Here is a 23,899-nt window from a genome sequence, read left to right on the forward strand (position 1 = left end):
GAGAGTTCGGGCGAGACTTCCGTGAAGACTTGCGCGCAGGCGGAAGCCCGCTCTCTCTTCCGATGCGGGCTGCATGGCTGAAGTCATGGCTTCCTCGCTGTGGTTGCAGCAAGGCCCGCGACCTCGGGCCTTTGGCCGAGGGAAGGCTGCGGAGATGGGTAAACAAGCTTATTCCTTGATACGGCGTAAGCATATTTGGTCTCCCGCTGCTCGAAGGCGGAATAGTGACGCTAGGCTTGGTTCCCCCAACCCCCACCCCCATAGGTGCTTGGGAGGATTAACTTGAGATACTCGGGGAGAAAACGCTTTCCAAAGGGCGCGAGTTTTTGTTACTGAGGGGACAGAGAGCCCAGGCCCACCTTTGCACCGGGAGCGTCCCTCTTGGGGGAGAGCGGCTCTTCCATCCTGCGCAGCCCCCAGGCCTCACGGCCACCCAGGCGCTGAGCTTGCAGGCCCAGCGGCCCTACTGGTCCCCAGGTCCTCCCACGGGGCAAGCTCGCAATTAACATCCAGGGTATTAACGTCTAAATAATTTGGTTTCCTGCTGGAGTGCCTTGAGGACGGCCCCAATCAATTTTTATTTAATTCTACTGCTAATAATCAGTGGCGTGGTGGACTTTTGTTTGGAGGGCTGTAGTTTTATAGCGACCCTTAACATGCTTATGTCTTTATTCCCCACAGGCCTTTCTTCGGCATCTGCAGAGACGGTGAGCAGCAGACCTGCAGGTTGAAGCTTAGAAGTAACGAATGGAAATCTGAAATAGGTAAGAATGCATATAGGCAGGATCCTGGGTGGGCAACAGAAATGAGAAAGCTGAGATGGTGTTAAGGCCTGCCACACACCACAGCTCTGAATCCTGACTGACTCTGGACCAGTTGCGGGTCCTAACCAGAATCCAGAAATGAGATGGTCTCTGTGCTAGTGTAATTGGGGCCGCTAGGTGTCGCTGTTGGAAACCAAAGTGGATGCCACTGCATTCACGGGTAAAAGGGAGACTTGGAACTTGAGCTGTAAAGTTGATTGAGATTTAGAAATGTTGGTTACTGGTTGAGCTGAGGATGATTTAAAGTTATCCCTGTCTGAAAAGACTTCTGTTGTGAGGAATTCTAACTTGCTGAGGCTCAACGTTTTAAATAACTTCTTGGGAATGAATATCTTAAGTTTGTTCCTGTTAATGTGTTATCCATATTTCCCTTTTAAATTAAAGATGTAGGCTGTGGACTTTGAAAAAAAGTCACATGAAAACCATCATCCAGAGATGTAAGGATCCGTGTGATGAGATTTCTATAAATGGTAAGAGTTTTAACTTTCACAGAATTGCATAGATTATGGTTCCTTTAAGTGTTGGCTTGTTATATTTCAGAGATGTGTGGGTCTTACCACACATTAACAGCTATCTGAGAGATACTTGTATAGACCTTCTTGAATAGTTTTTGCTTTTAGTGCCCAGAGAAGAGAAATAGTTTGAACTCTTTCCTAGACCCCTTGCCAAGCACCCTCACAGTGGTTGTTACAACGTATGAGGTAGATGTTTTCCCTATGTTGCTCCCGAGTAAGGAAACTGAATTAGTGAGTTCATGTGCCCAAAGTTACACAACTAGGTTTTTTTTTTTTAAGAACCATGAAAATATAGCTATAAGTGATTTTGGAAGGGGGACATTATTAAGCTTTATTGAGATATAGTTGAACAACTGGTTATTGAGTTAGGCTAGTGGTTCTCAACTAGGGGTGGAGGGTGTTGCTGGGATCCAGGCGATGCCCCTAATTACCCTATAGTGCACATGACAGGTCCCCCACCACCCTGACAAAGAACTCCCCACCCAAAATGTAGAGTTAAAGTTGAAACCCAGCGTTAGACTGAGACTAAACACTAAACCCAGTGTTAGACTAACCGCTAACTGTGGTTACCAGGTAACCACACCAGAACATTGTTTCTTCATTTCTAAAAGACAGGAGTGGTGCTTTTCAGACCTGGCTCTGCACCTATAAAATGTTCCTGGACCCACCTCCAGCCATGCTAAGATGGGTGAGATGGCTCTAGAGTGTGGCCCAAGAATCACGAGTGGCCATTTAAGAGCAGATGTGGAGGAACAGTGAGATGATCTGATCTACTTTTAGCTCGGGGATTTTTATTACAGCAAGGTTATAGTACTGGCTATTTTTAAGTAGCTCTCAGGGCAGATCTATAATCCCTGTCTTAAAGAACTGAAAGCCACATGGTTGCTCTGCAGCATCATTTCGCACACAGAGGTGAGCAAAGGAGAAGTGACCTTGTTTGGTGTTGATTCTTCTTGGCATCAGGCACCCTTTGTTCAGCTGGCCTTCAGTGGTCTGGCTGAAAGGAGTAATCCACACTGTTTCAGGCATTTTTACTGACAGCCCAAAGATGCTGAAATATATACTTGGCTACTAGACACTTTGTGCTCAGGGAGACCTTGGCTTTAAAAGGACAGGAACTGTCACCGTGTCAGGTCTGGGATGCTGGGTACAGCTGGGCACTAGATATAAAGTTTTTGCCCTTGAGGGAAAGCACATTCTAATAAAGTAGATAAGATTGAATGAGTTCCCGGGAGAGGAAGGAAGTAAAGCTGAATTTGGTAAGGAAAACATAGTTTGCTTGTGCTATGGATTGGCAGCTGGGTGGGGAGCTGAGTCTATGATGATGTGAAGTTATCCCTGTCTGAAGGCCAAAAAAAGGCTTTTGAGTGTGGAATCTGGATATCTGAGACTCAGTTTCCCTTTAGAGAAGGGAAACTTTAGAGAAGATTGGGGCCTGGTTTATTTGGTTTGTTTAATGCCTGAATTAACAGTGAGCTATATGAGAGATACTTATGTGGACCTTCTTGAATAGGTTTTCCTTTGCAATTTCCCCTCTCCAGGTACAGCTTCAGTTTGAGGCCGAAAAGGATACTCCAGAAAAACACACTGGCTGCAGTGCTGTGGCGGCTGCCCTGGACCTGACGTGGAATTTCTCTCGTGTGTAATAGAGAAAACAGGCCTGGGTGGATGTTCTTTTTGTTTCCCCTGGCCCTTGGGTTGTGCTGAGTGGCAGGGAGACTTTGACATAGGTCTGTTTTCTTTGCTAGGTGTCTGCAGTGTATGAAATAGAACTGACCTGCTTTACCTAAAGCAAGTGAAACCGTTCATCTCCCATTGTTTGTAACGTAAGCTTTCTGTTTCAATTTTAGTATATGTGCTGCCGAAGTGAGCACAAGCTTTCTGTTTCTATCGTACGTGTCCGAAAGAATCCCCACAAGTCTGTGATGGTTAGTTATCCCTGTCTGAACATCTCGACTGAGGGAAAACAATCTGTTCTGAGGCTTAAGGGCTGGCCCTGGGCTCTTAAAAACAATTCAGGCTTTATAAGGGATCAGACGGAACGCACTCCAAAGGGAGTTGTGCTCACATACCCTGCCCAGACCCCAGTTCTGGTACCCCATCCCTTGGCCACTTGAAAACCAGTGGTGGGCTGCCCTGTCACCCTTTGGCTCTGAGGGCACAGGCTATAAGAGGTGGCAGAAATGGGCAAGTGGCCCAGATTTGGCTTATGCTCTTATTGTGGAATGAAAGAGTGCTTGTCACATAGTTCAAGAAAACGAATGCGCTCTTTGAGACAGACGGCAATGGAAGATGTATGCCGGCTGTGGCAGTGAGCACACTTCAGGACAATCTGATCTCTCTCTTGCCTTTGTACTATATCCTGAATGTCAGGAAAGAAGGGGTACCATGGCACTAGCATGGTTTCCAGGTGCCTTGTTTACGCAGGGCACTCTCCTGGGGTTAGCCCAGCTCTTGTCTAAATGGCATGGCTGGCTTGTGAGCAAGAGAGTAGCAGAGTGGCACTGGGCTCTGTTCCCATTGAAATGCCACGCTTGAAGTAGGGACAGATTGCCTTTCTTTTCTGCTAAAGTTGGGAGGTATGTGCAGCTCTTCATATGTAAGGTCACATATTTGTTTGGTCACCAAGGAAACTATATTTGGGGTGGGATTTAAAGAACTAGAAAACTGGTCCAAGCAGCCTACAGCCTAAAGCAAAACATAGTGAAAGGACGTGTTAACAAGTGGGAAGGTCTACCTGCTGGGTTAGAGTCTGCTTCTGAGTGGACTTGACAGTTCTGCGGGACCCAAGTGAACCTGAAGGGGTTTTTTGTGTTTTGTTTTTTAAGCTCTGCCGCACGTGAACCCCGGCCCTTGGCAGTGAGAGTGCCGAATCCTAACCATTGGATCACCAGGGGATTCCCCGAACCTGTATGTTTGACTTCAGAGGGCGTCTGAATATAAATGCTCCCAGCACTTGGTGGGTGCTCTTTACTGGACCTTTGCCAGATTCTGTTCTCTCAGATCACCGTCTCCTGGAAAGAGGCATTTGGGACCCACTAGCCTGCACTAGCAGCAGCAGCAGCAGCCTGCACTGTATCAGTCTGGTTGTGCCTTCCACACACACAAACACAGAGGCAAAATGATAGATTGTTTAGAATGAGTTCCTTCAGGATTGCCTCTTGGAAATTAAGGTATAACTAAGAACATTTGCAGTACCACGCACAGAGTTGAGGTGATCTTGGTGCCGTGGGGGGACTGCAGTGATTATACAGTGAAACTTACATGTACACGCTCTGTTGAAGACTAAGGGGAAACGTGTTCAGCCTAAAAAAACATTTCACAGTGGATTTCTACAGTGTGTCTTGGGTTTAACTTTAAAGCAAATTAAAACATTTAAAAGTTGACTTACAAGCATTTGTGGATTCCAGATTGAGACCCGTTGTAAGAGCAAGCAATGATTTCTTCTGTGAATCAGCACATTCTTTTATAAATGAAAGTTTAAAGTTTCTCACTAAATCGATCTTATACAATTGACTGGTTTTTGCCAACTACAGATGTGATGGGAATAGGGAAAAAATAAACACGGGGGGAAAGGCATCAGGAAGCCATGCTTTCTCAAGTAGCTGCTATAGTAGTTAAATCCTAAATTCCTTTCTCTTAATCACCCATCTTAAGTTTCTAAAGCAGCAGTGTTGTACGGAGAGGAATGACCCTTCAGAACCAGGGCCCAGAGGCCAGGTTCTGGGTGGGAGGCTCTTGCCAGCCAGCCCTGGGGAGACTTCCCCAACCCGCTCCCCTGCCTTACAGGGTGTGGCAAGACCACACGAGTCAAACCCAGGGTTTGTGTGCAGAGCTGTGTAGTGGTCATTCAGTTGATTTACACTTTGAAGCCTGTATAGTCTAAAAGAAAGCTGCCTGTATCCAGTCAAATGACTGAAGCCTTGATAGTCAATGTCCGGTGATGAGGGTTTGTTACCCAGTAATGTCCTTTTGGTGATGGGGTGGTATACATCTTCATTGGGCCTTTAATCAGAGGCCAGAACTTTTCCGGTGGTTCAGACTCCATGCTAAACACCATGCGTGATATACTACTATCCCCAAAACAAGCACAGACACAATGGTTATCCATCATTTATGCAATTAACTAACTTCAAATGACTTTCTGCCTTTTGTGCTCCCACTTTATCAGGGGGCAGAAGCCAGTCAGTTCCTTTTCTCAGAAATGCTGTTCCAACATGTCCTTGAGGTGAACTGCTTTGGAGTCTGAGGCTGGACATGCTAGTGGGAGGATTTGGGCTGGAAAGTCCTTTTGTTTCTACTGCTGCTTGAGAGGCCCTGAGCCACTCCACTGACCTAGTCGGTCCATGCCACTGCTGGCTTGGAAATGTTCAGCTCTGAAGGATGCCTGCATGCTTAGCGCTGGTCAGTCTCATCTTGAGAGTGTTCTTTCTCTTAAGTTTTAAAGATGAGCCCAGCAGAGCAGTCTTTTTCTTTGACCAGGGTTGGGTTGTCTGCCTGGGCCCAGAGGAGTCTCCTTGGATGAGCTAAGGACAAGGGAGGGTGTCCCGCAAAGAGCAATCTTCAGTGACATTGACACATCCACTCTGTCCTCTGTAGGGAAGGGGTTAGGTGGGTATCAAGGATAGAAGACACAAGAAGGTAGCTTTAGTTACTTGAGGGTCCCAGGGCCACAGGTCTGCAAAAATAAAGGTCTTGGATGCCTTTGGATCACCGCTGGTACAACCAAAGGATGCCAGCCTTGTGCAGGTCCCTCCAAAGGGTGGCTTCCAGGGACAGGTCGTGGTTTGCGTAGAATATCAGTGGCTTCTTCATTCGATCGAAATAGTGGTCAGAAAATTTCTGGTAGTTGCTTGTGATGAATCCATAGGCGCTAACCTGGACAAGGACAGTTAGCATTTGAGTTAGCATTTGAGCTGCTGTGTGTGAAGGGCTTCCCTGGCACTCAGATGGTAAAGAATGTGCCTGCAGTGCAGCCCCTGGAGGAGGGCATGGCAACCCACTCCAGTATTTCCCGGAGAATCCCCATGGACAGGTTCCTGGTGGGCTGCAGTCCATGGGGTTGCAAAGGGTCGGACACGACTGAGCGACTAAGCATAGTGTATAGAGTGACAGGAACTTACTGTGTGAAGGTGAGGTTAAACAACCGTTCTCACCCACATTTTCATACCTGCACTGTGCTCTTTCTGCACATTTTCTCATCCAACTTTAAATAATTGTAGAGACTGTCCCCATTTTACAAACGGGAAAATAGGCTCAGAAAGATAACCAAAACATGTGTCCCCAGTCACAAGCTAGTAAGTAGCTGGGCTGGGTTTTGAACTCCAGTCTGTGACACCAAAGCTGTGATCATTATGCTCAAGGTGGAGGCAGAAAGCCCCTTACCTCCCGCTTCCTGTTCTAACAGTGACTGCAGGCAGGAGAGTCCTGTTTGAAACGTGGAAAAGGGGACCAGAGTCCAGTGGTGCTTGGCCTCCAGCTTTTGTGCCTGGGTCACCACTACCTTTCCCTGAAAACTGCTTCTCAGCCTCTTTCTCTGCAGCTCATGTGGGTAGCACCCCAGCAAGAATTGGCTCGTGGAGTGATTTCAGAGACTCCACGTGTGGAAGGTTGCCCACCTCAGTTTGAGAGTGTCCTCCCAAAACACATGACCCTACCCACTCTGGTTGAGATTTTGCTTTCACAAGAGCACTTGGGTCGTATGTCCCTTAAACACCACGTGCAGTGGCTGCCCCGGGGCAGAGGGTAAAAGGACAAGCCCAGGGAAAGGTGGCCCTGGGGAGGAAGACAAGACTGGGACCAAGGCTGTCCCCTAAGGGACCGAGAGCACTTCCTCCACCCCATCCCCTAGACTAGATGGCTTGTGCAGCTGGGGAGCCTTCCGTCATGGGATGGAGGCCCAGAGTCCCAGGTCTGGGCTAGCAGGCCTCACGTAGAGGATCTCATAGATGGAATAAAGTTCCATTCACACTAGCTCTGCTGCTGTGGGCTCCTGAAAGAGCAGACCTCTTACCTGGTCACAGGTATGCAGAGCTGTCAGCAACATGAGGGCCCCAGTACTAGGCATATATAGGTCTCCAAATTTTGTGTTAATCAACTTTGATTTCAAAAACCTGGAAGCAAAAAGAAGCATCAAAACTCAAAAGACTTTGGAGGACTTCCTTGGTGGTCCAGTGATTAAGAATCTGCCTGCCAGTGCAGGGGACATGGGTTCAATCCCTGGTCCAGGAAGATCCCACATGCTGAGGAGCAGCTAAGCCTGTGTGCCTAGAGCCCGCACTCTTGGAGAGGCCACCAAAATGAGAAGCCTGCACCCCACAGCGAAGAGTAGACCTTGTTCACCACAACTAGAGAAAGCCATGCAGTAAAGAAAACCCAGTGCAGCCAAAAGTAAAGAAAAACAACCAAGACTTGCGGTCTTGCACACTAGCTTGAGGGTTGTGCCATTACACCTACTCAGGCAGGTTGGAAAATGGCAAAAATTTCTGGTCCTTCTATCCTCACCCATCTGTCATTTGGAAAAGGATGGATTATACACAAAAATCTTTGGTTGAAATAACACCTTAGGTAATAGAAGCAGTGAGGAGGAACAGGCCCTGCCGAAGAACCACAGGTGAGACTCTTCCCTCTCTCCCACTCTCTAGAAGCCTGAATCCAGCCTAACTTGCTTTTCCTCTCTGCAACACCCTCCCGCACCACAATGTCTAGGGCATAGTTGGTATAGTTATTTAACCTGACACCTAAATTTCTACCTCCAGACTGGCCAAGCAGGAGCCACACATGAAGACAGAGTACACGTAGGTCCTGTGATTGGGCCACTAGTGAGATGGTGCACACGTGTGCATGCACACGTACATGCTTTCAGACACCCAGATGGTCCAAAAGTGAGGCCACAGTATGGTGACCATGAGCCTTGACCTCAGCCCTGGGTTCTCATCTAGGCCTTGCCAGGCAAATCGCCTAGCCTCTCAGCCCGCTCTTCCTCTGTTGAGTGGTCTTCAGTTTGCCTCCCAGGCCCTCCTGCCACCCCTGGCCTGCTCTGGGTCTTGGGGTGCTCGCCTGGGGCTGCATGCAGTGGGTTTCCCAGCTGCAGCACTGTCACCACTTCCAGCCGGACAGGTGTGCATTGCAGGGGCTGCCCTGTGCGTTGTAGGTGGTTCAGCAGCATCCCCAGCCTCTGCCCGCTAGGGGCACGCAGGTCGCCTAGTGACAACCAAAACTCCCCAGACAGAACTGGGGACTAGCCTCCTTCTGAGAGCCACTGATGGAGGGTGGGGTGGGGGTGGAGATCTGCAGGCAGGGGTTCCCCAGGCTCCTCCCAGGCTCATCCTGTGTGGGCCTGAACAGTGGCTTCCACTAGTCCCCATACAGCCCCACACTTATGGTCCCTTTATGCCCGGCCTAAGCTTTGGTGAACATTTTTGGTAAGTAAGCCTGTTGGGTTTCCTATTTCCTGTCTACCTTGACTGATAGAACATCACCTCCATCAATGCATTTAACCTGGTGGCTCAGTGGTAAAGAATCCACCTGCCAATAACGGAAGACTTGGGTTCAATCTGGGTCCAGAAGATCCCCTGGAGAAGGAAACGGTAACCAACTCCAGTATTCTTTCTGGGAGATGCTACGGACAGAGAAGCCTGGTGGGCTACCATCCGTGGGGTCACAAAGAATGGGACAGGACTGAGGGACTAAACAAGTAAATGAAGCAGTATAAGTGTTGTGGGGGGCGGGGGGCGGCCAGGGTGGTCCTCGGCACATGGCCCAGCTTTGGGTTTCATCTTCCGGGGAAAAGGCCAGTGCTAGCGGGTAGGTGTGGGCTGAATGGTGGGGGTCCGAGGGGGGCGGGCAGTTGCTCCCAGCACCACCCCTGCCCGCACCTACCTCTCTGTCAGGTAGCTGATGAAGTCTGGATGGAGCAGCTTGAATTTGCTGACGGAGGAGTCCGGTCCAAAGTAGGTCTGGGGCCTAGGACCCGCGGTAGAAGTGAACAGAGCGGCCCGAGCCGTCGTAGGCCGGGGTGTGCAGCGACGAGAGGTGAAAGGAGCTGGGGCGGTGGCGGTGGGCGGGCCGGTAGGGGCGGGGCTGGGAGTAGTAGCGGGAGAAGGGGGTGTAGAAGGTGGCGGGCAGCACCGTGGGGGCCGCGTGCGGCTTCCCGCCCACCAGGACCTCGGTGGGCGGGGTATAGGAGAGGGAGGAGGGGGGCGTGAACAGGGCGGGCGGGGCCGGGTAGGAGCAGCTGACCCGGGGGAGGTGCGGAGGGGGCGGGAGGAGAGGCAAGTACAGCGAGTCGGGGGGCTTGCGCGGGCGGTCCCGGGCGCGGCAGGGGGAGGAGCAGGGGAAGCACTGGTTCTGCGGGAGGGGCGAGGTAGGAGGCTGGAAGTAGGGGGCCTCCTTCATGAAGCGGGGCACGTAGGGGGCGATGTACGACGGGATGCCCCGGATGGGCCCGAGCCCGATGTAGGAGGCTGAGGGCGCGGGGCTGTGGGCGGGGGACTTGGCGCCTGGCAGGGGGGGAGTTTGGGACGAGTTTCGGGAGAGGGATTTCAAGCCAGATTGAGAGGGAGATTTGGAGGCGGGTGGAGTGGCGTTTTGGGAAGACCCCCGAGGCTGGACATGAGGGCTGGGGGCCAGGGAGGAGGCCCGGGAAGAAGGCTGTGAGGCATTTGGGGTGGCGGGGTGAGAGGGGGGACGGGAAGACCCCCGGGTGGGGGACGGGGAAGGAGCGGAGCCGCCAGAGCTGGCGTAGGGCTGCTGGTTGGTGTGGTTGGATCTGGACTGGGAGGGGGACTGGGCAGGGGACGGATTAGGGGAGTGGGAGGGGGAGCTCATTGGTGTTGGGGAGGCTTAGTGTCCACCCGATGTCTTTGAGCCGGCCCCCCCCCAACCCCAGGAGCCAGTCCCGTCTGGGTCGCAAAGCGCACTCCCAGGAGCGGCTGCCAGGCGATTGTTGGGTCATCAGCAGGCGGGGGCGGGGCACAGGGCGGGGCTGGCGGGGCCGGCCTGGCCCTCGAGGGCTTAACCCCCAAGGATGCCTCAGAAGGTGCTCCTTGAGGGTGGGTGACACGTCCGGGGGCCAGCGAGGCAGGAGGGCCGCTCCTTGCGGCTACAGGGATTGGTGCAGATTTGTGAGGACCCGACTCAGGGACAAAAAATTGTCTTCGGCACCACAGGGAGAAGGTTCAGATGAGGCCCGGACATGGTTCAAAAGAGCCGGACACAGGCCTGCTGCCCAGGAAGGTGGGGGAGGACGAACAGAGGGCCCTTTGTTCCCACTCCGCAGGACACTGGGCCCACGTAGCCTGCTCTCCCGTTTCATGGGCAGTCTTGGGAGGGTGCCTGCCAAGGAGTGGCATGGGCCTGGCCCCCACTCTTGGTGTCCAGACACAATGCACTCCGCAGGAGAGCAGGGCCAGCTGCGGACAGGCCAGCTGGGGGGCTGGGCGGGCTATGGGGACCGCAGCTGAAGCCGAGGGGCCAGGCCCCGGCCCCCTTCCAAAAGGAGCCCCTTGAGCCTGCAGCCCACCTGGTCAGGAGGGTCCCTGGGGACCAGCAGCGTTACTTGGGCTTTCCCGAGGGTAGGATAAAAAGAAGAGTTTACTCTTCTAATGCTCTGGTGGATTCTTGGGGCCTTTCTGGCCGCCTTCAGTCACCTTTCCCATCCGACAGTGGACCCGGGAGCAAGTACCAGGCCCTATTTCCCTGCTTGCCTGCTCACCTGTCTCCTTTATCGGTGCCCTCGGGGACAGGCACACCCAGGATGGTGGATCTCAGCATCACGTAGTCACGGATGTCCGAGGGGATGAAGATATAGTGCAGGTTCTGTCGGGGGTGGGGACAAGATCACGGGGGCTTCCTGCTCCGAGTGGACCGCCCTCCACCCAGTCCGGCCCCCTGCCCTGGCAGGAGCGTTTCCCTTCTGAGTCTGTAATTTCCACTTTCAGGTGCCCTGTTCTTTCAGGTTCCACTGAGGGTTTCAGCACTCAATCCCGCTGATACTCTTCCTTTCAAGGAGCTGTGCTTAACTGCCATTCCCTTGAGTGTGGGCTGGACTGAGGGACTAAGAATTTTTCTAATGGATAAGAAAAAGTGGGAGTAAGGAAGGGTGTGTGACCCCCCCTTGGAGAGGGGGTCATAAAAGACACTGGAGCGTCCTTGCTCTCTGGGATCACTCACTCTGGGTCAAGTTAGCTACCCCATCGGGGAGGCAGTGTATTAGCCTGCAGAGGGGCCCGTGTGGTGAGGGCTGTGAGGGAGCCATCTTCACCCTGGCCCCAGGCGGGCCTTCTGCTGACCGGCGGCCCCTGTCAAGCCTGACTGTGACTAGTGGGAGACCCTGAGCCAAAACCACTCCGATGAGGGACTTCCCTGGTCCACTGGTTAAAACTCCACCTTCCAACACAGGGCCGCAGGTGGGTTCAGTCCCTCATCAGCAAACTAGGGTCCCACATGCTGGTGGTGTTTGTATGCTTAGTCACTCAGTCGTGTCCAACTCTTTGCAACCCCATGGACTGTAGCCCGCCAGGCTCCTCTGGCCATGGGATTTCCCAGGCAAGAATGCTGGAGTGGGTTGCCATTTCTTTCTCCAGGGGCTCTTCCCAACCCAGGGATTGAACCTGCATCTCCTGTGTCTCCTCAATTGCAAGTAGATTCTTTACCTGCTTTGTCATCTGGGAAGGGCTTCCCTGATGGCTCAGACAGTAAAGAATCGGCCTGCAATGAGGGAGACCCGGGTTGGACTCTGGGTTGGGAAGATCCCTTGGAGAAGGGAAAGGCTACCCTCTGCAGTATTCTTGCCTGGAGAATTCCAAGGACAGAGGAGCCTGGCGGGGTACACTCCATGGGGTCGCAGAGAGTTGGACCACACGACTGAGTGACTAGCACTTCCATGCTGCCAGAGGAGGCTAAAAAAAATAATAAAGTGGACAAAATCACTCTACTGAGCAGCTCCCGAATTCCTGACCCATGAAAACTGCAAGGTAGGCAGTGTTTGTTGTTTACAGCTATGAGGTTTGGGGGTCACTTGTCATGCAGCTGTGGAGAACTCATACAGGTTCTTCCCAGGTAGCACCATTGGTAAAGAATTCACCTGCCAATGCAGGAGACATAAGAGACGTGAGTTTGATCTCTGGGTCAGGAAGATCCCCTGGAGGCAGCATGGCAACCCATTCTAGTATTCTTGCCTGGAGAATCCCATGGACAGAGGAGCCTGGAGGGCTACAGTCCATAGGGTCACACAGAGTTAGACACAACTGAATCGACTTAGCACACACGCATGTAGGTTCTGTGGCTACACCAGAAATGAAACTGTGCCATCTTGTTTCATCATGAGCTAAAAAAGGCCTCGGAGCACGGATGCTGTGGCTAGGACACCCCTGACTTCCCTGGTCAGAGGAGGAAGCTGCTGGAAACTCAAACCAGCCCTATTGAGCACCACAGCACCCTTATCAGCACCCTTATCCTAGGACCTCCCCGCTGCATGTGGTAGCCAGCCTGCTCTAGAAGGGGAAAGAAAGTAAAAATCGCTTAGTTGTGTCCACCTCTTTGCAACCCCATAGACTATATGGTCATGGAATTCTTGAATTCTCCAGGCCAGAATACTGGAGTGGGTAGCCTTTCCTTTCTCCAGTGGAGCTTCCTGACCTGGGAATCGAGGTGGGGTCTCCTGCATCACAGGTGGATTCTTTACCATCTGAGCTATCAGGGAAGCCCTCTAGAAGGGGAAGCATGGCATTAGAGCAGTTGGGTGTGGTTGAAAGAGCCTGGAAGCAGCAGACAGACTCAGGTTCCAGTTCTCAGGGGCTGCTGTGGTGAGTGTGTCTGGGGTGGGCATGGAGGAGACACTCAGTAAATACCCTCTGGCTGGCTGTGTGCTGCTGAGCTCTGGGTCAGGGGTTAGTTTGGGTTTGAGTCCGGCTCTACTGCCGCTCTGCTGAACGAAGGGTCCGCGAGCCTTAGTGCCCTTACTAGTAAGAGGGGGCTGACCTCTGTAAAGTTCCCAGCATTCCATAAGCCTTCAGTAAATATTAGTCATTCATGCTCCACTCCAGAGCTTTCCTGGTCCTGAGCCACAGGGCACCCCATCACACAGGCCCTAGATCCTGGCACACGACCTGCCCATCCACTGGGCTGGGGCTTGGGAGCCCCGTGGCCCGCCCCATGCTGGGATGGGAGGGGGGTGGACAGGAAACAACGGCGGCGACTGTCAGGGACCATGGTGCCCATTGGGGCCTCACCTGTCCCTGCGGCACAGAGGTGAAGCCCACATTCGAGTAGGAGATGAGGGAGTTCTTCATTGTGTTCACGGTGAAACCGTAGAAGGAGATCTTGGTGCCCACGTCATTCTCGAAGCCTTTGATCACCGCACCATTGAGTCTGGTCCAGACAGAGGCTCATCAGCCTGCTTGTGGCTACGCGGTGCTGCATGTTGACTTCCATCCCCAGGCTTCTGCCCCTCCCTCTACCCACGCCAGCCCCAGTGCCTGGTCGCCAGCCCCATCCTGACTGCCGGGCACCTGAAGGGATGCCCTGTGAAGTGGGCGAAGCCAGCCCTGGCAGCTCCTTCCTCCCGGGTCCCCTGGGTTGACCACAGCCTCGCGCGTCTTCAGGGCCTATCTGCCTAACACCCTTGTCCACGCCTGTCCGCCCATCACAACTGCTGAACTGCCCGAGGCTGCTGCTGCTCCATTAGCCCACGCCCTCATCCACGATGCTCCCCCCGGGGGGCTGGCTGGGGACCAGTTCTCCACCCAGCTCCTCTCCTACTTCCTTCCCTGGCCCCTGGCCCACATACCTGAACACATAGTCATGGGCATCGATGTTCTGACCCTGGCGGGAGCCATTCAGAATACCTCCATTACCCACCACGGCACACCGGATGCAGCCAGGAAGCAGCTCCCTGGGGACGGCGAACAGCCTGGCGCTCTCTGAGCCATTCAGGAGGCTGAGGGTGGAGGCGATGGCTGTGGGACAAGGTGGGGCACCGTGAGGGGCACTGGGGCCTTCCCGAGACTCTTCCTGGCACCCCGCACCTGCCTGAGGCCTGACACCAGCCCCCTCTCGAGAGGCACAGAGGGTGGAGGACAGTGAAATGTCCGTGGGAGCAGGACACCTGCAAAGAGGGTGGTGGGGCCGGAGGGTTGGCCGTGGCCCCAGTCATCTCGAGAACTCAGATAACCAGTCCTCCCAAGACTTTGCTTATTCCAAAAGGAAATAATTTGGGGCTGTGGGGATGGGGTGGAGGCTTAAAGTGGAGGGGGCTCTGGGTGGTCTCTTCCAGCAGTAGCCATCAGTAGGCTGTTTGAGGGCTCACAACTGCCATCCTCGGCCACCTTTGGACACTGGCCATCTTTCATGCCAGGGAGGCCCCAGGAGGGCAAGAGCCGCTGGTGGCGGGGGTGGGGCGGTAGCCAGGCCCCTCTCCTTGAGCCTGGTAGAGGGTGTTTGTAGAGGCAGAGAGTCTCCCAGCTGTGGCGTCGAGCCCTGAAGCCTGGCTGGGAGGAAGGGAGGAGAGAGGGGCACCGTGGCCCAGATGCAGGAGGAATGGACTAGTTGGGGCCAGAGGGCTGAAGGTTACCTTGGTGGGAGAGCCCCTGCCAGCCATAGGGGGCTTTGTGCTGGCTCAGGCTGTCCCAGAGCTGCTGGGTGAAGACGTCCCCTGACAGCAGCACTGGAGTGGAGAGGTTAAACAGATTCCGGAAGCGAGGGTCCCGCTGAACGGCGAGAGAAAGTGGGTGTCGGCAGAGCAGGTTCTGTGGGTGACAAGATAAGAGCACTGTTTCTTTTTTAAATTTACTTATTTATTTAGCCGCCTTGGGTCTTAGTTGCGTCATGTAGGATCTTCGTGGTCAGGCCTCTAGGTGTGGCATGCGAGCTCTCCAGTTGCACCGTGGGCCTAGCTGCTCTGAGGTATGTGGGATCCCCCTTCCCCAGCCAGGGATGGAACCCACATGCCCTGCACTGCGCGGCAGATTCTTCACCACTGGACCCGCAGTGTTAGTCGCTCAGTCGTGTCCGACTCTTTGTGACCCCACGGACTGTAGCCCGCCAGGCTCCTCTGTCCATGGGATTCTCCAGGCAAGAATACTGGAGTGGGTTGCCATTTCCTACTACTAGGTCGGATCTCCCCCGATCCAGGGATCAAACCCACCAGGGAAGCCCAAGGACCCCCAGGGAAGTCCCCAAGGGCTGTTTCTGGAAGGTGGGGTGGGTGGGAGCCTTCCAGGGAGCCCGCACACTCCACAAGAGGGCTGGGAGAGAAGCGCTGCCCTTCCCCCTCCAGACTTGGGCCACCCCCTAGATGTGCCAGCCAAGCTGGCCTGTAGTGCAGCGGCCTGGTGGGGGTCAGAGAGCTTTCTGGATTTACCCTGCCGAGCCCTTCTCCCTGGATGCCATGTCTCTGGGGCCTGACGGCTCTGGCCTACTACTTCACCTCACACTTGAGGGGAACTTGAGGGCACTTTCCCACAAATGGGTAAGATCTGCCTGCCATGTGTTGGAGGAGTTCCACCCCAGGCCTTGGAATCCATCAGCCTGGTCCAAATCCTAGCCCTGGCCATCCTTGCTGCTGTAGGGTTCACGTGGAAAGGGCTGCTGGGAAGATTTGTGATGTCTTTGACCAGCCGGTGCCTATCTTGAGTTGAATAGTGTCCCCTCTCCCAATTCATGTCCGCCCCAAACCTCAGAACATGAGCTTATTTGGAAAGAGGATCTTTGCAGATGTAATTGGTAAGGTGAGGTTATATCATAAGGTGGCTCAGCGGTAAAGGATCCACCTGCAATGTAAGAAGGTGAAGGAGACACGGGTCAATCCTTGTGTTGGGAAGGTCCCCTGGGGGAGGGCTAGGCAACACTCTCCAGCCTGGAGAATCCCATGGACAGAGGCGCCTGGTTGGCTACAGTCCATAGAGTTGCAAAGAGTCAGACACGACTGAAGTGACTGAGCCACACACATAGATGGAGTATAACTTATAATGTACTAAGGTGGGCCCTACATTCAATGACTGGTATCCTTATAAGAAGGCATGTGCTAGGCTTCCCGTGGTGGCTCAGGGGTAAAGAATCCACCTGCCAGTGCAGGAGACATGGGTTCGATCCCTGATCCCGGAAGATCACACATGCCATGGAGCAATGAAGTCTGTGCTCCACAACTATTGAGCCTGTGCTCTAGAGCCCGGCAGCCGCAACTATGGAGCCCATGGGCCACAACGACTGAAGTGTGTATGCCCTAGAGCCTGTGTTCTGCCTCAAAAGAAGCCACAGCAATGAGAAGCCCGTGCACCACAGCTAGAGAGTAGCCCCCACTCTCCACCACTAGAGGAAGGCCCACGCAGCAATGAAGATGCCTCATGGCCAAAAATAAACAAAAATAAAATCAGACAAAGAAGGCACGTGCTGATGGCGGGGTGTGGGGGCAGAGAGTGAGTGATGCAGCTCCAAGGCGGGGGGATACCTGGGGTCCCCAGAAGCTGGAAGAGGCCAGGAGAGATTCTTCCCTAGAGCCTTCAGCTGGCCCTGCTGACACATGACTTTGGACTTCTGGCCTCTAGAACTGTGAGAGACTCCATTTCTCTTGTTTCAGTGATGCATAAAATGAAGATAGAAGCAGTTTTACACCCATTCACTGGTTAAGAAACATCTAGAAAAGTGAAAATGTTAGTCGCTCCGTTGTGTCCCACTCTTTGCAACCCCATGGACTACAGCCTGCCAGGCTCCTCTGTCCATGGGATTCTCCAGGCAAGAACACTGGAGTGGGTAGCCATTCCCTTCTCCAGGGGATCTTCTCAACCCAGGGATCAAACCCAGGTCTCCTGCATTGCAGTCAGATTCTTTACTGTCTGAGTAACCAGGGAAGCCCAAGAAATATATAAGTAGTTCTCAAAATATGTCACTGACCTTGGAAAAGAACTGACATTTGCTCGGGGATGTGGGCTTCGGAAGGGTGGCTGTTTGGGAGTTATCGTGAAGTGGTGGGAAGCCGGTTATACAACATGTGATGAAGCAGATGGCTGTCTGAAGTGTGCACGTGCATGCCTTTTGGGTATTCCTACATGATTCCCTTCGGTGGAGTCTGGTTTTCTGCATTTACCAGTGTTCTGGCTGACAAAATCACTGATAAACACACACGAAATTTGGGTTCCGCTCAACTTGTTTTACTCCCATAGCAATCTTTATGGACCAAATTCATGCTTTAAAAGCAAGCATTAAGCTGAACTGACTGCATCAGTTTCACTACTCTTCAGTTCATCGTAGGGATGTTTTCCAGGGCCTTCTTTACAAGGCTCCAAGAGAAAAATCTTCAGGTCTCCGTATCCAGAAAGGCTGCACTTGGCTTGGGCAGCTGGCTTGCTTTTATCACTGTCTAACTTTCTTACCTTTATTTTTCCTTTACCTACTTCTTCATTTTATTCTTTTTTTTCTCCCACGTCATATATATCCAAAAGACAAAAGCTGAAATCCTTTTGTTTTTAAACCAGGTGAGGAAATAAATATGTCAATTAGCATCAAGTAGCTCAAGGCAAAAAGGACTTTAGGAAAAGTAAAGATGACCTGGCCAAGTGTTTTAAGACACTTGAGGCCTTTCTTCAGCCAGCCAGCCAGGTGTCCACCTGACCTCTGTTCTTGGGGTGGTGGGGGTGGGGTCTCCATCACCTGCTGGGGGGCAGCTCGCTCTGCCGCTGTCAGCTCTGCAGTCAATCTTGCATGTGGTGAGATCTGGCCCCCGTGAGACCTCAGTTAACAAGTTCCAGTGTCTTGGGCATGAAAAACAACTCTTAAACCGGGATCAGGCTAGAACTACACAGTCATCATCCCACTCGACTGTAGCCCACAGAGAGGGTGAGGGCGCCTTGCTCGGGAGTTCAGAGCCAGCCCCGGGGTCCGACCAGAGGCTTGAATCCCTGTGCCACCTCTTCCCCACGGGTAACCTGAGCGGGGTATCTCTGTGCCTCATTTTACTGTAAAAGCTGCCTCCCAGCCGTGCCGACAGGTCTAAGTGAGAGAACGCAGGTAAGATGCTTGAGATGGCCTGTCGGGCCACGGTCAGTGTGCTCTGTTAGAGCGGGGGAGCTCCCTGGGCTTCGTGTTTACTTCATGGTAAACAGTTTAAAGGGTTTCTCAGGTGGTGCTAGTGGTAAAGAGCCCTCCTGCCAGTGCAGGAGATGTAAGAGATGCAGGTTCGATCCCTGGGTCTGGAAGATCCCTGGAGGAGGGCATGGCAACCCACTCCAGTATTCTTGCCTGGAGAATCCCATGGGCAGAGGGCTACAGTCTATAGTGTTGCAAAGAATCAGATATGACTGAAGTGACTTAGCATGCACACACGCAAACAGTTTACATGTGAGTTTTACAATAAAAAGACACTTTGAGGAGTAGAATGTAAAAGAGAACTTTTAAAGATAAATCAAGATTTGCAAGAACTTTTCTGCTGGCTATACCCCAAGGAGTAAAGATGGAGTCATGTTTCTCTGCTACTGGGGTGCAGGGACCTCAGTGGTCAGGTCTGAAGAGTGCTGACTGGCTGGCCCCTCAGTTCTGCGCTCCATTCTCTGGGTGGGGAGGGGGATGCAAGGGGGTGAGGGGAGAAGAGGAGGGGTTTCCAGAGGGCTCCCACCAGCCGGCTCACAAGAATGTTCTCATTCCCATTTTTCTTTCCCCTCCTACCCTGCCACAGGGTAGCCCGCCACTGTACCTTTCTCGTCCTAGAATTCGATGCCTTGGGTCCGAAGAAAGCTCGAGACGATGACGTGGTGTTCCTGGGGGAGAAGGTGGAAGTAAAGCCGGGGTCTGACCTGCCCGTGGGGCATGCTCCTCCGGTAACTCTGGAGCCTGACCGTCCATCAGGGTCTGATTTTTTATTTTTTCCCCTATGCTCTGATTCTTGCTCATCTCTCTCTCTTTGGGCACAAATAATTATCACCTGTTCTGCCTAGCCCCTTGGCAAGTGGCTGAAATGTGGAATGTATGGGAACAGTGAGATGGTGGTTAAGAGATGAAAATACAAAATAGGAAAGATTGCCAGCGACCTGGGCTCGTGACCATCTGAGCGGTCTCCCTGTTAAGGCCCCAGAAACAGGTGTTAGATCCCAGGTGCCCTGGGCCCCCTTCACCTGGCAAAAGGGGTGGGGCCAAAGCCCGACTCCGTGGGTTTGGGTTCCAGGATCTCTGGAAGCCACTGAACTTCTTAGAAGCTCAGTGTCTGTGTCTGTCAGCAGGGATGATCGTGCAGGTACGAAGACGGTCAGATTGAGACAGGCTAGGGCCTGGGACCCTTTGCTGCAATGCTTGCACTTGGAGAAACATCTCCTCAAGCAACAAAATGCAAAATAAACAAGGGACTCAAAGTAGCTGAGTGCATGTGGCAGTTGGGGCAAATTATGAACAAAGAGATACAGAAAGACCAAAATCTGAGCAGAAGCAGGTATGCACATGCGCCCTGCACATGGCACCACTAAGGGGGTGGGCCACCTAAGCCACCTCTCTGGCCCGACCCCCCGGGCCCATCCCTATTGTCACCCTGTAGAAGGAACCAACTGACCGAGCCCTCCCCCGCAAACCCCAGGGAGCAAGCAAGAGAACCTGGTACTGGTTTTGCTTCCTGTTGCTGCGGCAGGGGCCCCAGTAAAGCCCTGCCTGCATTGTTGTTGGGAGCCTTCAAACAGAGTCTGTGTTATCTTCTGTAAGAAATGTCTTCTAAATATTAGCTATTGTTACCTAAAGGGCAAAGGGAAGGGACCCTGTGATAGCCGCAACAACCCTGACCCTTCTGGAGGGAGGGAAGGGTCTAGGTTACTGCCCCACCCCCACCTTCCAGGTGCTAGGTGGTCCCTGCACGTTTGTGTGTGTGTGTGTGTGTGTGTGTGTGTGTGTGTGTGTGCACGCGCTTAGTTGTGTCTGACTCTTTGTGACCCTATGGACTGTATGTAGCATGTCAGGTTCCTCTGTCAATGGGATTTTCCAGGCAAGTATACTGGAGTGGGTTGCCATTTCCTCCTCCAGGGGATCTTCCTGACCCAGGAATTAAACCCACAGCTCCTGCATTAGCAGTAACATTCTTTACCACTGAGCCACCTGGGCAGAGGGCAAACAGGAAGGAACAGGAGCCCGTATCCATTCAAGAGGGTGGTCAGGCTACTCCCAGACTCCTCCCGCCTCCCCTACAACCCCGAGGGAGCAGGTGGGGAGGATCTGAGATCAGCAGTTTCGAAGGAAACAAAGGCTTCCAGTGACTTGCTTCTAGGCACCAAGACCGTTTGAGCCACAAGGGCGCCTGGACCCCACCTGCCTTCAGGGTTGCGAAAGACTTTGGAAGAGCAGGCCAGAAAAAGCAGAGCGATCCCCTTTTCTCCACTCAACCCAAATCGGCCAACCACGAAACCCTGTAGCTCCTCTCGGAGGAGGAGCTGGGACCTTGATGTTCAGCCCAGGTGGCCTTCAGGAACCCCCAGGGAACTTTTGAAAAACACCAGAATTCTGATCGGATGGTTCTGGGTCTCCAGTGATTCAACCCCGCTTCCCCCACTGTCATCCCTTCCTCCCCAGTGATTCTAATGTGCAGCCAGGCTCGGAACCTGACAGAGGAACTGCTGAATGGGCGGAATAGAAACAGGAGGGAGCCCTGAATCGCTCGGGTCTCAGGAAGGCCAACTCCTCTCCAGAGCACCCCTTCTGCTCAACAGACTCCCCCGACACCCTCCCGGAGAAACCAAAGGCTTTTAGACACCACCCTGGGAATAAGGCTTCTCCAGTGGCTCAGTGGTAAAGAATCCGCCTGCAATGCAGGAGACAATGGGTTTGGTCAGGAAGATCCCCTGGAGGAGGAAATGGCAACCCACTCTAAAACAAGTCTGGAAATCCAAAGCCCGGGAACTACTGATTGGACCGATTCCACCCACTAACCAGTAAGGAGAGCCTCATCTCCCATCTTCAGTGTGCCAGGCCTGGTCCCAGCACAGCGGCTTCCCCTGGACTGCCCACTGTAGCCCGGGAGGGCTGCTTTTGATCCCGAGGTGAGGGGGTCAAACAGCCTGCTCGCCCTGCTCAGATTTCCATCCCACCTGCCCCTCTGCTTGTCCAGCTCCTAATGAGGCTGAGTCTGGACCTGGCCCCTGGAGTTTAGCTAAAACGCAAACATCACCAAAACATCAAGGATATGGACAGGTCGTACTAGATTTTTAAAACATGAAAGGTCTTTTAAAAAAGCTTTGTTGAGGTATAATGGATGTTCAGTCAACCTCATATTTATAGTGGTATTAGTTACTTTTGAAGGATGTTCAAATAAATGTGTTTCAAAAAATCTTTACAGAAAACTGATACAGATCTCCTTTCTTAATGCCTTCAGTCCTTTTCAGTCCTTCTTATGCAATGCCTGACTCCAAGGAGGCAAAGTTAACTTCAGGTGTTGCCAGCTAGAGCACCTTTTGGTTCTAAATGGAGGGGACACATAATCAATGGCAAGTGTGTTTCATATTGTTTTGCAACACATATTGTTTTGGGTGCCCTTTGACTTTGTTTCCTGAGTGTTTTTGGTTTTGTGTTTTAGTCGCTAAGTCCTGTCTGAGTGTCTGACCCTTTTGTGACTCCGTGGACTATAGCCTGCCAGGCTCCTCTGTCCATGGGATTTCCCAGGCAAGGATACTGGAGTGGGTTGCCATTTCCTTCTCCAGGGGATCTTCCTGGCCCAGGGATCGAACCTGGGTCTCCTGCTTGGCAGGCAGATTCTTTACCACCGAGCCACCTGTAGAGCCCCATTCCTGAGAGCAGACACTAATTCTGACTTCATTCCCTTTAGTGAGGACTGTGTGTGTGGAAAAGCACTGGGAAGGGGAAGCCAGGGCCCAGAGGCCTCTGCACCAGGCTGTAGGTACCTGTGGGGCCTCACAAATCCAGATGCTGGGCACAGCTCGGTCCACCTTCCAGAAGTAAAGCTAAATCCCTTTTAAGGTTTCTTCAGTAACTGGAACCCTGACCTACCAAAGGCAGGCTCTCAGGTTTCTCCTCCTGGGGCACAAATGAAAGGAAGGTGCCCAGGGTCAGCCAGGGGGAGCGGAGCGCAGCAGGAGCAGCTCAGGGAGGGAAACTTGGATGGAGCCCAAGGCGGGCCCCTGTCCACCTCTTCACCGGATCGCGCCCAGACGGGGCTTATCAAAATAAACAACGAAACAGAGCGGGAGGACAGAAGCCAGCCGGGCGCGGGAAGGGCGGGGACCACAGCGAGCCGGAGAGGCGCGACCTGCAGCCGCCTGGCTGAGGAGCCGCGCGCAACGCTGGACCTGGCAGACTTGGGTCCCTGCCCCCAAAGCAGAATCTGAGAAATGTGACGTTAGCGAGGGACACTTCATGGAAATGCGGGACTGATTTTATCCGATTCCGATGTCCCAGCCAAAGTTGGACAAAGGGTTTCTAATCAGGGCCGGAGGGAAGTTAGCAGAAAGCTGTCGGGAGTGGATCTCCGGTGAGCAAGGGGCGAAGCTCCTCTTGGATACGGCAGCAGCTGTGGGACCCCCGGTAGCACGAGTTTAACGCCGGGGTGGAGGCTCTGGGTACAAAGGGCCGCGGCCCAAGTCCCTGCGGCAAGCCTCCCCAAAGGGCGGCCCGGCCCCGGGCTGGGCGCCCGGCGCGTCCCCTGCGCCCTCCGGACAGGTCCCGCGCGGCAGCTCCTACCTGGCTCTGGTGCGGGGCCCCAGGTGCAACTCCACCGCCGAGGAGTACAGGGCGACCAGGATCCCGGAGCAGACAGCAGCGAGCAGGATCAGCGGCCAGAAGAGCCGGCCACGCGGGAGCCCCATGCAGCCTCGGCCCGAGGGCGTCCCGTCGGCAGCCGACCCAGGCGGAGAGGAGAGGCCCGGGTGCGCCGGGCTGCACTCCCGGAGTCGGCCGTCCGGCCCCGCCCGGCCCCGCCGCGCCTCCCGCCCCGCCTCTCCCCCTCTGCCGGCTCCCGGGCTCCGGACGCCGCCGCACCCCTGGGGGCTGTGCGGCGGGTCCCGGAGGCGAGAGTGCCGCGCCGGCACCCGGAGCTGCCCGCGCCTCTCAGGCGCTACCCTCTGTCCTCCGAACTTGGACGGCCCAGCCCAGAGACGCCGGTGTTGGGCAGGGCGCTTCCCGGCACGGTCAAGGGCGGGCGCGCGCGCGGTCCGGGGGCTCCGTGGGGCCGCGGGGCGCAGGGAGACGCCGCCACCTGCCGCCTGGGCCGCGCACTGCGCCCTCGCCCACGCCTCCCCTTTCCCCGGCTCACGGCTTCCTGGCACCCGAGGCCCGTGGGAGGGGCGGGGAGCATGGAGGGTTAAACCCCGACCGCTCAGACCCCGGGTGGAGTTGGAGGGGGTGAGGCAGGGGGCCTGCCCGGGATGGGAAGGGCGGGAGAGCTGAGGTTGTCCGTCTCCCTCATTTGGTGACTGGCCAGAGCCTTCAGTCATAATGTGTCCCTGTTACAAACCCGGGGCAACCTGGAGATCTCAGCAACCCAGAGACACCTGAAAGGTGTAGCAGAGGCTCAGGTGTCACCAGGAAGGCCCGGGGGAGCCCGGGCGCCCGTGCCCTGGAAGCAGAGCCTTTCCAGGGGTGAGC

The 23,899-nt window shown here is 53.9% G+C and overlaps 2 protein-coding genes, 1 long non-coding RNA gene and 2 other non-coding genes across 8 annotated transcripts; 3 read left to right on the forward strand and 2 right to left on the reverse strand.

Annotated features, from left to right (window-relative positions):
* The first annotated feature begins 29 nt into the window (after positions 1-29).
* On the forward strand, positions 30-4,725 carry LOC136149242 (uncharacterized). 4 transcript variants are annotated; one of them, XR_010659651.1, is made up of 5 exons: positions 30-158; positions 682-764; positions 1,209-1,294; positions 2,881-3,267; positions 4,168-4,725. It is a non-coding gene; the product is annotated as an uncharacterized lncRNA (long non-coding RNA). The 4 variants fall into 4 exon arrangements; XR_010659649.1 differs by having other exon boundaries at positions 2,881-2,977; positions 3,088-4,725; XR_010659648.1 differs by having other exon boundaries at positions 2,881-4,725.
* LOC136150422 (small nucleolar RNA R38) lies at positions 1,049-1,126 on the forward strand. Its single transcript, XR_010659847.1, has one exon. It is a non-coding gene; the product is annotated as a small nucleolar RNA R38 (small nucleolar RNA).
* On the forward strand, positions 2,650-2,734 carry LOC136150423 (small nucleolar RNA R38). The gene has a single exon (XR_010659848.1). It is a non-coding gene; the product is annotated as a small nucleolar RNA R38 (small nucleolar RNA).
* An 84-nt stretch (positions 4,726-4,809) lies between the features above and the next one.
* ST6GALNAC2 (ST6 N-acetylgalactosaminide alpha-2,6-sialyltransferase 2) lies at positions 4,810-23,417 on the reverse strand. The gene is made up of 9 exons (XM_065909358.1): positions 22,997-23,417; positions 19,026-19,089; positions 14,913-15,087; positions 14,130-14,298; positions 13,573-13,711; positions 11,055-11,158; positions 9,221-9,304; positions 7,353-7,452; positions 4,810-6,217 (listed from the first exon to the last, which is right to left on the reverse strand). The coding sequence occupies exons 1-9, from the start codon at positions 23,119-23,121 to the stop codon at positions 6,050-6,052; spliced, it is 1,128 nt and encodes a 375-aa protein (XP_065765430.1). The 5' UTR covers positions 23,122-23,417; the 3' UTR covers positions 4,810-6,049.
* LOC136149241 (uncharacterized) lies at positions 9,305-11,046 on the reverse strand. The gene has a single exon (XM_065909359.1). The coding sequence runs from the start codon at positions 10,166-10,168 to the stop codon at positions 9,305-9,307; it is 864 nt and encodes a 287-aa protein (XP_065765431.1). The 5' UTR covers positions 10,169-11,046.
* Positions 23,418-23,899: the final 482 nt, after the last annotated feature.

Source organism: Muntiacus reevesi, chromosome 18 (assembly GCF_963930625.1).
Source record: "Muntiacus reevesi chromosome 18, mMunRee1.1, whole genome shotgun sequence".
Classification (NCBI taxonomy): domain Eukaryota; kingdom Metazoa; phylum Chordata; class Mammalia; order Artiodactyla; family Cervidae; genus Muntiacus; species Muntiacus reevesi.